The 16561-nt window shown below is 35.5% G+C and overlaps 1 protein-coding gene across 1 annotated transcript in view; it reads right to left on the bottom strand.

Moving 5' to 3' along the window:
* The window catches only part of LOC118748671, a 361645-nt gene that overhangs the window by 8410 nt on the left and 336674 nt on the right, over positions 1-16561 (bottom strand). Inside the window, exons 10-16 of the mRNA XM_036483268.1 lie at positions 10445-10664; positions 9798-10061; positions 9610-9721; positions 9248-9440; positions 8952-9160; positions 8723-8853; positions 8269-8450 (exon numbers count right to left, since the gene is read on the bottom strand). Coding sequence (XP_036339161.1) covers positions 8269-8450; positions 8723-8853; positions 8952-9160; positions 9248-9440; positions 9610-9721; positions 9798-10061; positions 10445-10664 — 1311 coding nt within the window. The remainder of the gene's footprint in view (positions 1-8268; positions 8451-8722; positions 8854-8951; positions 9161-9247; positions 9441-9609; positions 9722-9797; positions 10062-10444; positions 10665-16561) is intronic.

Genomic DNA, 16561 nt, shown 5'->3' with positions numbered 1-16561 from the left:
CTTCAAATATATTTGTATTAAATTAAATAAATAAGGGTGATAACAGTTTGTAGAAGTTTTTGCAGAAAGTGTTTTTGCTTTTTTTTTTGTTCGGGGGGCACTCAAGCAAATGAGCGTATAAATAAGTGTATAACATGGATGTGTAGACACACAAGCTCCAACGTACTATGTATGTACATAGGTTCGTTATACCTTAATATAAAAAGTTATTGGCTAAAATGCCAAACTGTTGATATTTACACAACTGCTTTTGCATTCGGCCGTCGTAACGCTATCAGACCTAATCACATACGCCTGCATTTTAGCTCTTAGCAGCTGCGTTATAAGTATGTGGGACATTTACTCGTAGTGCTATCGAAGTATGTAGAAAGCATGTTCACAATTAAATCGTAAAATTCTGAAGCAAAAAGTATTCACTTTATTCCACTACATTTCGCACGCTGTACTCCAACATTTCCCTTCAAACATTTATTCACTTTTCAAGCGCTTCATCACCATTTTCTACATACACTTGAATTTTATGTAGTGCAATCTATGCTTTGATGTCACTCGTTAAATCCTTGAAAAGTCTATACACACATTCGCTAGCCCTCCTAATCTCCATCTGTCTCTCGCGCCTACTCTTTTTCGTTGCGGTTGCTCGCTTGTTGCCCAAGAAATGCCACAAGCTTTAGTGACCTACTCAGTGCTCATTTAGCTATTCAAAGATTCTTACGGCATTCTGCATACATATTCAAATACCTTTCACATACATATATTTACTAAGCCATAGGTTGCGCAGTTTGGGGGGAGAAAGAGTTAATTGTCTTGCTATTCTCATATTGTCTGAGTACCATTCGATTTGGCTCTTAAGCTCAAGTACTCAATGTCGATTGGCAGTTTGAGATTTACTTAAGCTCGAAAATCTACCAGCAAGTATTCTATTAAAGTATGCTCCAACAAATGATGTGGTTTCCTTGTTTATATGCTGGTTGTGTACAACGATGTATTAGTTTTAGGGTAAATAGCTGGAAATGAACTTAAAGTAAAGTGATAGTAAACCTTGTGTGAAGTGATGACGCCGAGAGGAAGACTTCCGAGAAAAAGTTATCTATGCAGCGTTCACTGATAGCCTTTGAGTTTATCAATTCTTTAGGGAGATGGAATTGCTTAGTTAAATTTTAATGAAGATGAGAACGTAGCAGAAGCATACAATGGCAATGATGTCTACTTGCGCAGTTTTGCCTTCATTTGTGACTATTTTAGCAGTGAAAAAATACCAGCCAATACTTCAAAAGCAGCAGTTAGTTCTCAGACATCTTAAACTAATTTCTTTTTACTAAAAGATGGGCCCGGAAATATGCACCTTTTATGCGCCTGAGGGCTTTAATGTTGCATATTTTTAGGTAAACCTGTTACTCATACATTTATTTTCCCAAGATTTTCAAACTCATTAGAGGTTTCTCTAAGCTTCTCAGACCTTACTTGTTAGATTAGCAAAAAGTTCGCCAAAAAGTATGCTACGGAAGATGAAAAAAATAGATTGTTACATTTTACTAGTTACTTCATTCGCAGACTTAGCATAACAAAGGAATTCTCAACTGCTTTAAGAAAATAAATGATAACAACTGTTTATTGTGAGAGTATGCCTTGCGATACTTTGCTTTAAAATTATGTGAAAGAGTGAATTTTGGGGGACCACTTCTAGTTTTAAGGTAGTAAAAAATGAGTTCCTCAATTCACTCAAATCATTAACCCATTAAGACACATTCCTCTCTTACACCGGCTTTCTAGGCTTCCAATGGTATTCCTTCAACAAATATTGCGAATTTATTTGTAAGGGCCAAAGACTGGTATTTAAAGAAAATGCGTTTCTTCGCTATTTCCAAATCGAACAGCCTAAAATATGCATCGTGTTAGCTAAGCTCCTCTTTTCCAATTCTCAATATGAAAAATTTTGCTGAAGTCAGTAAATCATCGATTCCAAAGTTTTTGATTGACCTATTATGGATTTACAAATTACATCTCTTACCAGCAGCGTTGGTACTTTGCTGCGATTGCAGTAAATTTGCTACGATTTTTCAAAAACTTTAAAATTTGCTACCCCACTACACTTTTGACTAGTTCTACTACGTTTTTTATATTTCATTCAACTTATAGGCAGCAACTTTTTATAAATCACTATAATTTCAGAAATGTCAAGATCTAAATGTAAACTCTTACTGCAAACTGTGCAAGAAGCATCTGCGGCAAAAATTGGCACCACCGACAGGGTTGCCACCGAATAAAAAAAAAACAACAACAAAACTTGATCATCATTTAAAAAACTTCTACTGGAGTTATTATAGACAAATACAGTGACTCAAAAAAATGCTTAGTGATTTTTTTTTTACATTCAAAGTGTTTTTCAAGTATTCATTTTTTTTGCTATTTTACGCTTTAACTAAGTCCATAAAAATCAAGGATTCAATCTGTATACAAAATTTAGAAAAATTCAAAACATTGTCGTCCGAATTTCGAACTTTTTACTCTGAATTTTTAGAAAATTGTTGGGTATGCAGTTTTATAGCCCATGAAATTTTAGGTTAACCAACAATGTGCTGTGCAGCTAAAAATTCCCACTGATTTTTTTAAATATTTTTGCCGCCGGTCTTTTGTGTTTTTTTCTCGTTTAACAATTTCCATTTATAAAAACGGGCGTTAATTTTTTTATTTTTATTTTTTTGTGAAAAGTCATAATGTATAATTACATAATGTTATGGTTTGTTTTTAAACTTCATTTGAATTTAAAAAAGTAATAACCAATTTTTATCTTTTGCTACGTTTTTTTTTATTTTTTAGTACGACTTTTCTGGTTTTTTGCTACGCAATCGCTTACGTGAGGTACCAACCCTGATTACGAGAATCAGGTATAGATTTAATCGACTAGAAATGATATCACTGATTTCTAGTGCCTAACAAGGTAAAAAATGTTGGTTATAGAATAAAAATTGCGCCTGTGAAAACTTTGAAATCTGTCAATGATTAAATCTATTAAAAAATATGAGCTTTGGCAGATATTTCGTAGGTATGAAGACTGTAAAACCCTTATCTGAATCTTTGTTAGGAGATTAGACATGTCTAACTTTAGCTTGGTGCGACAGAAGTCAGAAAAAACGTTGATTACAAAATCTCTGGCTGTACTAAATAAAATGGCCGGGTATTCTCATAAAGTTTCCTAATCTTATATATCTTTTGACACATTTTTGCTCCTTCTTTAGTTCTTTATGTAGTTTATAATGCGCATAATATCATTTTCCTTTTTTGTCTCACTTTTTTACCCGTTAACCACAGTTGGTGTTGACTAGGATGTGGTACTCCCACATCCTTTCATCAACATATGCCTTTTGTTATCGTACACTCACTCCTTCGTTCACTCACTCGCTAACTGCCACACTCACTTGAAAACATCATTAGACTTAGCGCAACCGCCTAATTCTAACAAAATCTCTGTATGATTGATGGTATTTTCGCACGCTAATATTTTATGGCAGACGAAATGTAGCGGCATCGTATACAATAAAAAGAAAGCGGATTGTGTGATTGTACTTCAAAGAACACTAGCCGTAGAATGTCGAGACTACCAGGACGGTGTGCTTAAGGTCATCAAACAAATGAGTTATCGTATGTACGCGCGATATCTGCTTTGTTTATATTTGTTCTAAAGAAAACAACACATGGCTTTGGCTCGAACGCCATTTTTTGACACAAGATGCGGCAACGCACAACAGGCGGGTTTTCTTGAGATACTTATGGTCATTTATAACAGTTTTTTTTTTAGCTCAGACAGAGAGCTTTACGCCCCTTTTCAATGGCGTCAGAGTTCCCATAGGAATTTTTTTTTTACTAAACTTCAAAGCTTTGACTTAATCTTGTAATTCCTAATTGTATGTAGTCAGTATGTAGAATTATTTAGGCAGACAACTGTGGCGTATGAAATACATATGTAGTTACTGAGTTCATAGAGCGAAGAAATGCATGGTCTTAAGAAGAAAAACTTGCAAAATATTTCGTATGAGTACTAAAAGCACAATAATGCAAATGAAGACTGGTATAAACTGTTCAAAACGTAAAAAGTTATGGTAAAGTTGAGTTGAGTTGAGAAACTGGTTGAAAGGAAAACTGGTATAAACTGGTATAAAAAAAAATGTTATGGTAAAGTTGACACATGCCAAACAGTTGAAATAAGTTCACACAGCGAAAACTTCTTGAATGGAAAACTGGTATAAACATGTATTACATGCATACATGTATTATAAACTGGTATTACACGCATACATGCGAAATACGTGAAATTAGTACAGAAAGCAAAAACTGCATAAAAATGAAACTGGTATAAACTGGTGTAAAAAATAAAATGCTAGAGAACTGAACAGATAAGTTGGAAATTATGAAGTAGCACGTTTTTTTTGAAAATTGGTACAAAGCTAGACTCAGCCGGCAGCAAAAGGATATGCTTTGTGGTTTTATTTTGCAAAGAAAAATGTATTTGGAATCCAATAAATACGGAAAAATCATAAAAAAACTGCATACAAATAAAACTAGTATAAACTAGTCTAAGGTATAAAACGCAAAAAAGTAAAAAATAACTTCAAGAGCTCGAAACTGGTGCCAAAATTCTGCTATAAACTAAAAAAGCGTAAAAAATTAAATTCAAGGCATATGAAATTAAACACTGATAGACGAGTTTATTTGCCTATTGAAAACAAAAGCACATGTATATGTATATCATCCATACGTATGTATCTCCAAAGAAAAACAATTGCTTAGTGGTCTAAGTTCCTTGTTGCTGTTTTTTCGTTCGGTAACAAAAAGGCGGAAAATCGCTCTTACCCATAATCAAATACACTTTTATTTATCATTTTGTATGCTAAAGTAATAAACAATTTGTTTTGATGGTTGTAAGTGAGTGTGCAGGCATTTGTTTGATACGCTATAGTGATTTGGCTTACCTACGCAGGCATTTACATACATACAACAAATACATTTACATATGTATTTAAATGTATACTTAACAGCGCTTGAACACAATTTTTGGTCGAACACATGCCAAGCCATGCGTGTTAAAGCTAAAAATCGAAGAAAAATCGACAGGTAGCGAGCGGTTATCCTACGCGATAGTATTCGTTACAAATGCATACAAATCACCAGAGAAGAAAAGAACAAACAAATCACAATTTGATATATGTATGATAATACAAAATGTGTTGATGTTACAAGCAGCAATGCCGCGAGAGTCTTACAAGCGTACGCTAAAACCCTTGAGTGCGGAAGAAATGCTCACATACACATGGACGCTTACGCAACTCCACAAAATAAATGTACATATACAAAACGGTGGTGGTGCTGGTCGTGGTCTTGGTGCTGGTCCTAGATGCTTAACTGCTGATATGCTTAATGCAAAGGCCATCCCCCTATTTGAGCTCTCACACACCTCCGCGCCCACTTAGCCTACACAATATGCTTACATACCAAGCAAGGTACACACTTAGGCGTTAGTTAAATTTCGACACATCCTTGCTGCCGGCTAAACTAACTATCGCCATCCGGGCTTCGATTTTTTTTTTCACCCCAACGGCCTCAAGCAAATCGCCTAAATAGATTGCTTGTAATTGATAAAGAGTTTTTTGGTCATACTAAATGTAAAAGCTTGAGTGCGCCTAAAAGTAGATAGCAATATTCATTTGTGTATTTCCTTAATTTAAGAATGAGTTTGGCAGCACTCTTTCTCTCTGTCCCTTAAAATTGTTGGTCGTAATGTTTAACGCCTCAAACGCATACGCATAAGAAAACAATTGCAAAACAAGTGACGCATACAACTATTAACCATTGTAGGCAATCCATGTATGTACAAGCGATTGAACAAGCCTTAATTTATCACTACAGCGCTGTATGTTTGTGCAAGTGAAGAATATTTCGTACTTTTTCTGTGCCTCTGTCAGGATTAAATGTGAAATATCGACATTTGATTTGCCAATACTGCTGCTTGCAGCGAGCCTCACACTAAAGCTCAGAACACTTTGACGACTGCAACTTCACGACGTAACGACAGCGACATCATTTTGTCGACAAATGTCGCCTTGAAGCCAGCTTCTTAAACATTTTGAAGACCTCAGCGACATAGCAAACAGCTGATTTTAAAGTTTGACATTTCGGTATATTTATTTCACAAATTGTGTATTTTTATTTAAGTAAATAAGAAAAACATGAACAATCAAGAATATGTGATTAATTTTGCGACAATTTAATTTTGCAGCACTACATCTACTCATTGTCGCCGGCAAAATTAGAAATAGATTTAATTTGGCGACGTCGACAATTGCAGTCCTGCAGCCAAGATGTCGTGCTGTCGTCAAAATAATTGTGTCCGTAAGAACGTGTGTATTTAAAATTTGACAGATGCTGCTTGTCGCTTGCTGTCGTCAAAGTGTTCCGAGCTTAAGCTGATTAAAATGCAATGCCAATTAGTACGCAAGCAGCCGCACGTACATACATACATACATACATATGTAGTTGTTCGGTGATGCGAGTAGGTAAAAGGTTTGAGATCAAATTGATTTTCTGGCATGCGTAAATTTCGTTTCAATGTAAGCCCATGAGCTGTGGGATAAGGATAGGCTATGGCAGCGAAAGGTCAAAACATTTTTCTTTGATGACAGTGTAAATTTGAGGATTTGAGTGTGTAATGGCAGCATTTAAGACAAGAAAAATTACCAAATTGTTGAAATAGGTTCAGAAGGGAAAAATCTGAGTGTAAACCAAACTGGTATAAACTGGTATAAAAAGAAAGTGACGTGGAGGTTAAGACATATGTTGTAAGGCAGGAAACAGTTATGTATAATACAAAGTGAACGAACTTTTGAAAACTGGTATAAAGTTGGAAGAAAGACTAGTATGTGTTTAAAATCTATTTCTTGTGCTCCAATATGAAAAGTGTACAGGTGAACATAAACTGGCATAAAATGAAAAGATGTACTTCCAATGTTCTTGCCTTTGGTTGCTAAAAATATGCCTGCCTCAATAATTTCAGCTGGATTACTTAGTTCAGAAGTGGCCAAAATTTAGTAAAACTCCTTAGAAATTTCAAGTGTCAGTTGGTATAAATTAAAAAAACTATCAGGGCCTGTATGATTTGGTTGCTCGATTTGCCATTGATGCGTAAACAAAAACTTACACAAAATTTTTGAAGTGGTCTAAACAAATGCAGCAAATAATAAGCTAAATGTATGAAATTAGCTTTAAAATAGCTTTATTTTGGTATAAATTGAAAACATATGAATTAAAATCGTTTCAAACGTATTCATTTGAACTGGTCGAAAATTATTTCTTAGCAAATAAGCCATAAAATGTGAAATTCCGGTCCTAGCAACACAAATTTACTACAATTTTTCATTATTTAATAAAATAGGCTACCTTGTTTGAAATGGGAAAAACTTACACCAATTTTTGGAAGTGGTATAAACGTAGAAAATAATAAATTTTTGGTTTTACACTGGCAATCTGTTACTAATGCGATTTTCCACAACAGCAATTCAAACTGGTCGAAAATAAATATTAGCCAATTTAAAAAAAAAATGCGAATTTTCTTCGTAAAAATAAATTTTAATTAGGAACTGACATAAATGAGTGTAAGCAGGTTTAAAAAATGGGAGCTCTGAACATATCTATTCCTTGTTGTTTTAATAGTTAAAAACAGTTGGGTGCAAGCATTTTAAGCGCATGGAATTGAACTGGTCGACATTGTGAATGGGTATAAATAGGTGAGCTAATGTGTTAAATAACAAAATTTCGATTCCAGTATTATTTTGTCCCAACAACATTTAAAATAAGTTAGTTTCAAGCATTTAAACGCAAACTGAGGATCTAAATTAACTCTTGCCAATTCAACATTAAAATGGTTAATTCTTACTCATACTACCACACATTTACTTGGACCTACACGCCAATTGCTAATTAAAATGCACGAATTTAGAATTTATAAAAATTTAAGTATAACTTTTGCTGGAAAAAAAGCAACTTGGAAAATTAATTTTAATTTTTTTTCTAAATTTCAGGTAATGTATATCTTTGAACACGAGGAGGGTCTCGCAAATTGTTTGTCGGGGGGGGAGGCTCAACTCAACGCCTACATACTATGCTTGGAACCGAGATTAACACAGCACACATCAACGCCCTCTGACGACGATTGCGGTGTGGCCGTCCCATGGGCTAAAACTCTTGCATGCAACATTTTGTTATATTCATCCTCACCGATGGGTCGCCACGAGCCCCTACGGTACGGTTTCGGTATCTGTCCGGTTTCCGCGTGATTCGATAAATTCATCACCAAATCCTCAAGCATTTGTGAGCGTGTACGTTCTTGCATGCGGGCAAATTTCGGTGCCGAATACGAAGCGCGCTCGCCGTTGACAATTTTCGTGAGTAGCCATTCGCTGTAAAGAGGAAAAAGAGAAGGAAAGTGAGAAGATTAGCGATCAAAATGAGTGAGCCAAAATGAGCATGAGTGAAATATAAAATTGAGCAAAAAATGCCTAAAAGGGGGAAAAAATTAGAAAAAGTGAGCAAGAAAAGTTAAAAAAATAAGTAAAAAATAAGCGAAAAAATTAGTGAGAAAATGAATGAAAAGTGAGTGACGAAATGATAAAAAAAATTAGTGAAAAATAAATGGGTAAAAAAGTAAGTGTGCTAAAAGTCGCATACTCACCGAAACATTGGCCCCTTCTCGAACACGGACTGCTCCCAGAGATACGGTTTGTAGGCGCCGACTTCATCGCGCGTCACCACCGAAACCTCATAGCGCGTCGGTTTGTGTTTAATTCGAGCCGAGACTCGCACCTGCCGGCGGTGAAATTGAATTATAAAAGAGGAAAGAGTGAATGCGGCGCAACGCAGAGCAGATGAGCACAGGTGAGTAACATACATATATGTCTTACCAGTATAAACGTATGTAGGAAATGAGATTTTATGCAGGCAGGACTAAAGCGCGTATTATCCGCTTCTAGGAAAACAACACAGACTATATCATTGCCTATATGTCGTTTGCGTTGTAGCTTTTGCGGGTCATGCTTCTCGTAGGGTAAGAGAGTGGATACATGAAACATAATCTCAATGTTACGCCAATTGGTGTAAACCGAATAGAGACCTATGGGTGTGCGGAGCGTGAAAAATAGAATAGAAGAAATTTGCCTGATCGTTTTTTTTGTGTTAATTATTTCTTATTCAAACTAACCTGTCAGATCATGCACCGTATCAAGGCCACCTTTGTATTTGTCGAAACCACGTAAACGCACACGATCGCCGAGTAGCGTTAGGAATTCATCGAAGAGTATGGAATTTTCGTTATTGTCTAAAATTTGCTCCTCCGAATATTGATCTTCTTTCACATAGATAACGCCAACTTTCAGTTCCGATTTTATAAAAACCTGTGGGCGTTGAGAATGAGTGAATTAAGGGTAAAACTTCTCCTAAAGCATCAAATGGGAGAGAAATTTCAAGCGACTCGATTTTCGACGCTCTTCAAAATTATACCCTCACAACCTTGCTTCTCTCTCATTGTTGATCTTTGTTTTCGCTCTCTCACACAACTCATACCTGATCTAATTTGAGTAGCTCCTCAGGCGTATCGGGTAATTGTCCTAATGTTAATGGTGGATTTAAATTCACTTCCTTGCCTAACGACCTAACTACTTCTTCGCGGTTATATCTGCAAAAAAATCGTGAGAATTTTCAATCACTACTTGAATCACCCCTTCCTCTCTCTCTCTTCTCCATCGGCTCACCTATCGGCGAATACACACGAAGCCGGTATCAGTCCGTGCACCGTATACGAGCCGGCGCGTACCAATATACGAAATTGATCACGTCCATTCAAGGTCTCCTGCTTGATAGAGAGTATGACTGGGCCGAGATCCTCGTCGCTGGTAAAATAATTCCAATGTTCGGTGCCGTAAAAATATTTCTCGTATGTCTCCTGTTCGACGGAGATGAGCTCGAATGCACCCTGTTGATCCCATTGTTCCTCGATGGTTGTCTTTTTCCTAGGACTTAAACATTCGTATAAAATTGTTCAACGAATGTGTGCGGATGTATGTGTGAAAATTTGCGTGTGTGGCAAGGTGTGTTGATGAACGGGAGTTGGCAACGAAACAGTGTTTGCATGTGTGTGATTGTGTGAGCAGGAGTTTATGTGGCAGCATAGGTTGGGGAAGGTAAACAAAATATTGGTATATTAAAAACTTCTGTTTTCTCTCTTTTTTTTAGATTTTTTTTAGCAGCAAAAATCAAAAAATTTATAGCGCCACTTAAAAAATTGGTCGAATATTTATTGTGAGAGTTAGTCTTTTGCTTGTCTTTGGCGAGTTTCGACTACGGGGTGCTACTACATACATACATACATATATTACTCTCTATTTCTTCACGAGCTCACCTTGGCGTCGCTTCAGAGTCCTCATCGTCCTCGTACAGATCACTGCATTCTCTTTCGAGGTATGCATCGCTAGAACTGCCCGCTCGCACGTCTTCGTGCTCTGAATCGCTCTCATCCCAAATGGTATGCGGTGTGGGTAGTGTGATCTTCTGGCGTGAACACTCAATCCAATAGCCGGGCGTCGGCATGAGATTATGTGGATACTCTTCGCAAAATTCATCTGAAATGGAAAATAGATTGGAAATTCGAAGTTAGCTATGAAGGAATGGTAATAAGTGACGTTTGAAAAAATGTCAGCATAATAAGTTTGTTCCGGAATATTTGTTAAAAAATAATTTGTGTTTATACCAGAAACTGGTATAATTTGATTCTTTGATTTCTGTGCAAATTCACTGCAAACTTTCAATCTTCGTAAAATTTTGATAGAAAAAATAAATTGGTCGAAATAAGGGCAGCCCTTTTTAAGATGTTGTGGACATATTGTTTTGGGAAAATAGTTGTTTAGCAATGAAATATCGTGTAGAAAAATGCATTCTTGTTTTATACCAGAAACTGGTAGAAAATATTTTACTAAAATTTTTCATAAAATTTCGTCATAAATATTTCTGTTTTTAGGTTTTGTGGGCATATTTATTTCTCCTAGTCGAATTTAAAATTTTCAGATAAATACATATGTAATTGGTAGCAAGGTTTGCAGTACCAAGCTTAGTAAATAAGTTCGAATATCTGATTAAAAAATCGGAATATTCGGATAACAAAATGAACGAATATTAACCGGATATCCGAAAATCCGGATTTTATGCGTATACAATCAAATGCACGATTTTTTCCGTCCCACCCAATCAATCGATAATACCACGGCCACATTTAAAGACGGTTAAGACGCCTTCACAGGGTAATCTGAAATTTGCCCCCTGAATCGGGAGCAAAATTCATATGTGATATCTTCGACTATTGTAACATCGACGTAGGGGTTGAGGCTTAGAAAATCTGATGTAAAGTTTGTTTCCTGCATTTAAGAGCCACCCTAGTAGTGTGATTTTAGATTTTTTTGTGCAAAAATAAACTGGTCGAAATTAGTACAGCCATATGGAGTAGTTCTCGACAAGTGTTTTGGCCTTAAGTAAATCGGCAAATAGCAATGGGCTATAAAAAATGAAATGTTTACTTTATACCAGAAACTGGTATATTTTTTAGACAAAATTACGCTGAAATCTATTGGTCCTGAGCAAATGGGCAGTAAGTACTGCACTCAATTTCAAATTTTATATTTATGCCACAAATTGGTATAAATTTTTTTTCCTAAAAAGGCAAAATTTTTTTCACGTATATACTTTATTTGTAAGAATTTCTTATATTAATTCTTATTTTTATTTAAAACTACGTTGCGTATTTGAGTCAGAACTGGTATAAATGAGAAAATCTTGTTCAACGGGCTGCCAAAGTTTTCTAAACTTGCCTCACCTTTTTACGTTTTTAATGGAGTCACCTGTGTAAATCTCTCACATATTACTTATATGACTAGACACAACAACTCATTCCCATTCCTTACTATTTGAGTGACAATTTTAAAACTTTCAAAAAACTGGTATAAAGTTCTCTTTGCTCTCAAATTTATAAACTAAATTTTTTTAAATTCACCTAAATTCACAAAATATGCAATCTTAGTTAGGACAAATCTAGTTTATTTTCCAAATGTGCCATCGCCTACACCCCGCCTACAATCCACTCAACTAACCACTAACAAGCGTCGATTTGCGACTAGAAAATCCAATCAACCGTGAAAAAACCAACGATGTGCCGCAAAAATTGGCTGATTAGTGGCAGAGCCACTTACAACATTTCATTACTCGCCTAGTGGTCGGCCAGGCATACAACGTCAGTAGTGCGAAAGCCTGAAAGTATGCCCCATGCTGGAAATGCTAAAAAGCCAAAATGGCGAACATGCATTGCGGCCAAGCAAAATTTATGAGCAGTCAAGCGAATGTGAACACATGAAAAGCCACAATATTGTGGTGAATGGGAAGAGGAGCGAACGGGAGGTGACAAAGAGTAAGAGTCAAAGTAAATAAGGCCCCATATAAGAAGAGTAAAGGCGACTAGAGTATGCAGAGAGGGGGCAAAGGAAACAGCATAAAGTGTAAGCCATACGAAGGCGCTTCTACAGCTATTTAAACATGCATGAAGTTTGGTTGTCTTAAGTTGATCAACGAAGCGTTCATGCAGCGATGGAGCGGGAGGGTAACGAAAAATGCTGAGCGCTTAAAAAAGAACGAAAGAAATGTGTGTAGTTGAAAGGCAAGAGTACTCTTCGAGATATATGCCCGTCAGTTGAGCTGGCAAATGCAGTTAAAAGTTGAGTGGCCGAAGTGCATTACGCAATCGGTTGGATTGATGGTGGGAAAGTAATGCGCGAAAGGAAAGAAATTGTGGATTATGGCGAAGGGGGAAAAATGCTGGGGAGTACATAGAGTGATGATATAGAGGAGTAGTGGCACAAAAAACGCGCTAAGCTTCTTATTTTCCACTAACTTAAAACATGTTGGAAAACATCTCAAACAGCTTCATTTAATAGCTATTAAAAAATTGTTGCATACTTTCGGGCATGACAGCACATCAACCAATTAAATAATATAATTAAAATTCATTTTGAAGCGGCGCATAAACCACGCATACAACAATCTTACACGTCCCGACACATATGTATATTGCCCGCATGTTGGCCGTAAAGTGGTACTTCAAGCACATGTACAACTCTACAATATTTTACATAATAGACAGCCTTTAAGTAGGCAACCTAATTGAAATGATTCATAAGAAATGAAACTTTATCATATGCGCATTTTGGTAGCAGGTTTTCTCGCGAGCAATGTGGGAAGCGAAATGTTGGAAGGCAAGCGACAAAGGTCTTCCACGCTGATGGCACTAAATGAAAGGGAAAACATTAATGAGCTTCCCTTTATGTAACGCGCGCTTAAGTCTTCGTCATGCCAACCATATGTTACAACATTGGCGTGCAACCTTCAACCGCGCTATTCGTTTTCATGGCTACAACCAAAAAGGCGTGTGCATGCACGCACCGCAATCACTTAAGCACATTTTTGTTTTCTCATACGTATTTATTTATGTAAGTATTTGTTTGCCTTTGTTGTTTTTTTTTTCGGTTGTCTAATTAAATCACATTTTGTAAGGTACTACCGCTTTGGTTGCTGGGACGTTTCAAAATGTGCCTGAAAATATTATAATGTTGCGAAACCAAAGAAGGGGTTTGTTAAAGGTATTAGAGAGAATCTGAAAAGCTTATGAATGGCATAAAAAATACGTACTAATAAGACCTCGAAGTGAACGTAAGCGAGTGTAATTGGGTAATTAGTGAAAATGTATGAATGCGTGCAATGCAGATGAAGACGATGCGAAAAGCCAAAATGAATTGAAGATTATAACATTTGTGTGTTACAAATTTTTAGACGTGGTAGCTCAAATTTATATATTTTTCTTTAAGGGGTATAGAAAATAATGGTGTAGATTGTTTTTTCAAAATTGTTTTTATTTAATCAGCACAATTTTTGATCATATTGAAGATTTTTGATGTATTAAAAAAACTGGTATAAACTGGTCGAAATGTAAAAAAGTGGTTTAAACTTACCCAAATTCTTATAGTTTTCAATGCTGCAAGGCTTGAAAAATAACTGGTATAAATTTGGTAAAATTGCCGTTTGGACTGAAAAATATTTCTTAATAATTTAACAGACCTTCGGCGTAATTTTAGAACTAACCTAAACTGGTCGATTGTTTTTTCTAAATATCTTACGATTTAAGTCTTAAAAAACTGGTATAAATATTTTCAAAAAAATGTGTGTCTCAAATGCATTTTTTTTAACTAAGAATTTTGATATGAAATATAACTTGTCGAAACTGGTCGAAAAAGAAAATCGTGCGAAGTCACAAAAGTTTGCGTTTTTTATTTTGTCTCCCAAAGAACTTCAAAATTTAGTCTCTTTCAGACAAGATTTATAGAAATTTCGCAAAATTTGTAACTTTTGATTTCATATGTTTTTGGCACCAGAATGAAGAGAATATCTCTTTGATTAATTGACTCTTAGATTTGAAAGAAAGTTAATAAGTCAACTCTTTGCGAGTCATGAAGTTCTATCCAAGCGGTTTGGTAAGCGGAATTTCCATTTGCCCAGTTTACCAATCTTTTTTGAACGAATCTTTTATTTGCCTGTATAGTTTTTTTGTAATTATTTTTTGCTTGCGTAATTTTTTTCAATTGTTTTCAATAAGTTTTGTCAATTAGTATGAAGTTGGAACCTACCAAATAAGCTGAATTATCAATAATCGAACACTGGTATCAGTTGCAAGATTTTTTTTAAATGCAAAAATTCTATTTGTTTTATGTATTTGCATACAAAGCCTTTATACCAGTGCCATATTTTCAATTACACATGCTTAGTCGTAAATTTTTAAAACTGGTATAAACTTCAAAAGTGGTAGAAACTAATGAAGCTCGTTTTTTCAGACTTACTATCCTTACACACATGCTTACCCTTCCTAATCACAAAACTGGTCTAAATTAAAGGTAAGATTTTACAACTAGTCTAATTAGCAAAACTGGTCTAAGACAAAGAACGTAGTTATTCAACATATTCTACCCTTGTACCTACTATTGTTTTAAACTTAAGATAATCCGAAAGTTATTTCAATACGATCACACTTTTTAATTCTTTTATCCGTTGCGCCATTTGCAACTTTTTCTGTATATGTGATTGTACATTTTACACTTCAACATGCAAGCATTATTCATTTATTTAAACTTTTCAAAGTATCTGACACATAAGTGTCATATCGATAGCGTATGTGGCAAGTATGTGTAAGCAATTTGAAAATAGTGCCACATGAGCATACTTTTTCAATCAATTTCGTTTTTGTACTTCAATCACCTTAATAGTTAGTTATCCATACGGCTTGTCATGTGGCAAGCCAACATTTTCTCACTCCACTATGCTTTTATTTCTTCTGCGCTCGTAAAAGCATTTTATGGCTGCACTTGCTGCCGAAACTTTTTTTTTTCATTTCATCCATTTAGTGCGTATACTTTAGTTTTTTGTAATGTACATCTTTTTGTAACTTTTTTTTTTTGTTTCGCAAGAATCTGTTGTTATGTTATTAAAGTTTGTTAGAGTACTCTTAAAACAACAAAAAAAAGTAACAACTTTTAGTTAAAACAATTTTTTCATATTAAGAAAAACGCAAGCTTAAGAAACTTTGTCAATGAGCTGGTGGAAAAAAGTTAGGCACGCAAGTGTTTGTGTGTGCGCGATTGGATAAGGTGTGGCGGAAATTGTGGCAAGGGAAATACAAACATAAATACATTCATATATGGCGAGGGATACAAGTTTTAAAAGTAGTTAGGAAAGTAGAGGAAGGCAGCAACGAAAACTTTGGCATGCATGTGGGTGAGACGTCACAGCTCGCATGAAATTTTAGCGTTGAGAAGACAACGAGAACAGATATCGGTTAAGGAAAGACTGCGAAACACTGAGCAATTTCAGTAGGAAAAATGACGTGGAAGACAGGAAATTGGATAGCAAGCGGTTTCACAGGAATATGGCATAGCTTATGATTACTTGTATGCTTCTGAGCGAAGGAAGAGCAGGAGGAAATTGTTTAATAAGAAGGAAGGGATTTGATTGCAGAAAAACGGTGTGTGTCTGTCGGTTGGCGCGACACTAGAACGAACAAAAATTTTGCTTTGAGTGTTAAGTACTAGGTGCCCTTGGCAAGAGAACAGCTCTGCAACGCAATCTGTTTTGCAATGTTTCCTTTTTGGCATTGAAACAAATGTACTAAGAAAACCTATAAAATTGGTATAAGTTGGCATAAAACCTGATTTACTTTGAAATATGTCTTTACGTAGATATTTTTGGGTAATTATATATGTATATGGAAAACAAAATAAATGTTGAATAAAAAACTGGTATAAATTGATAAAGTATCTCATGGAGCCTTATACCAAATTATGTTTCAACTATAAAATTAAGCAAATAAAAGTAAAAAAAAATTTAATACAAAATTCTTTATTGCCGCTGTAACCGCTTAACCGATTTTTGCCGA

Source organism: Rhagoletis pomonella, unplaced genomic scaffold, assembly GCF_013731165.1.
Source record: "Rhagoletis pomonella isolate Grant_MI unplaced genomic scaffold, Rhpom_1.0 Rhpom_scaffold_00013, whole genome shotgun sequence".
Lineage (NCBI taxonomy): Eukaryota > Metazoa > Arthropoda > Insecta > Diptera > Tephritidae > Rhagoletis > Rhagoletis pomonella.
This window is presented reverse-complemented; position numbering and strand designations above follow the sequence as displayed.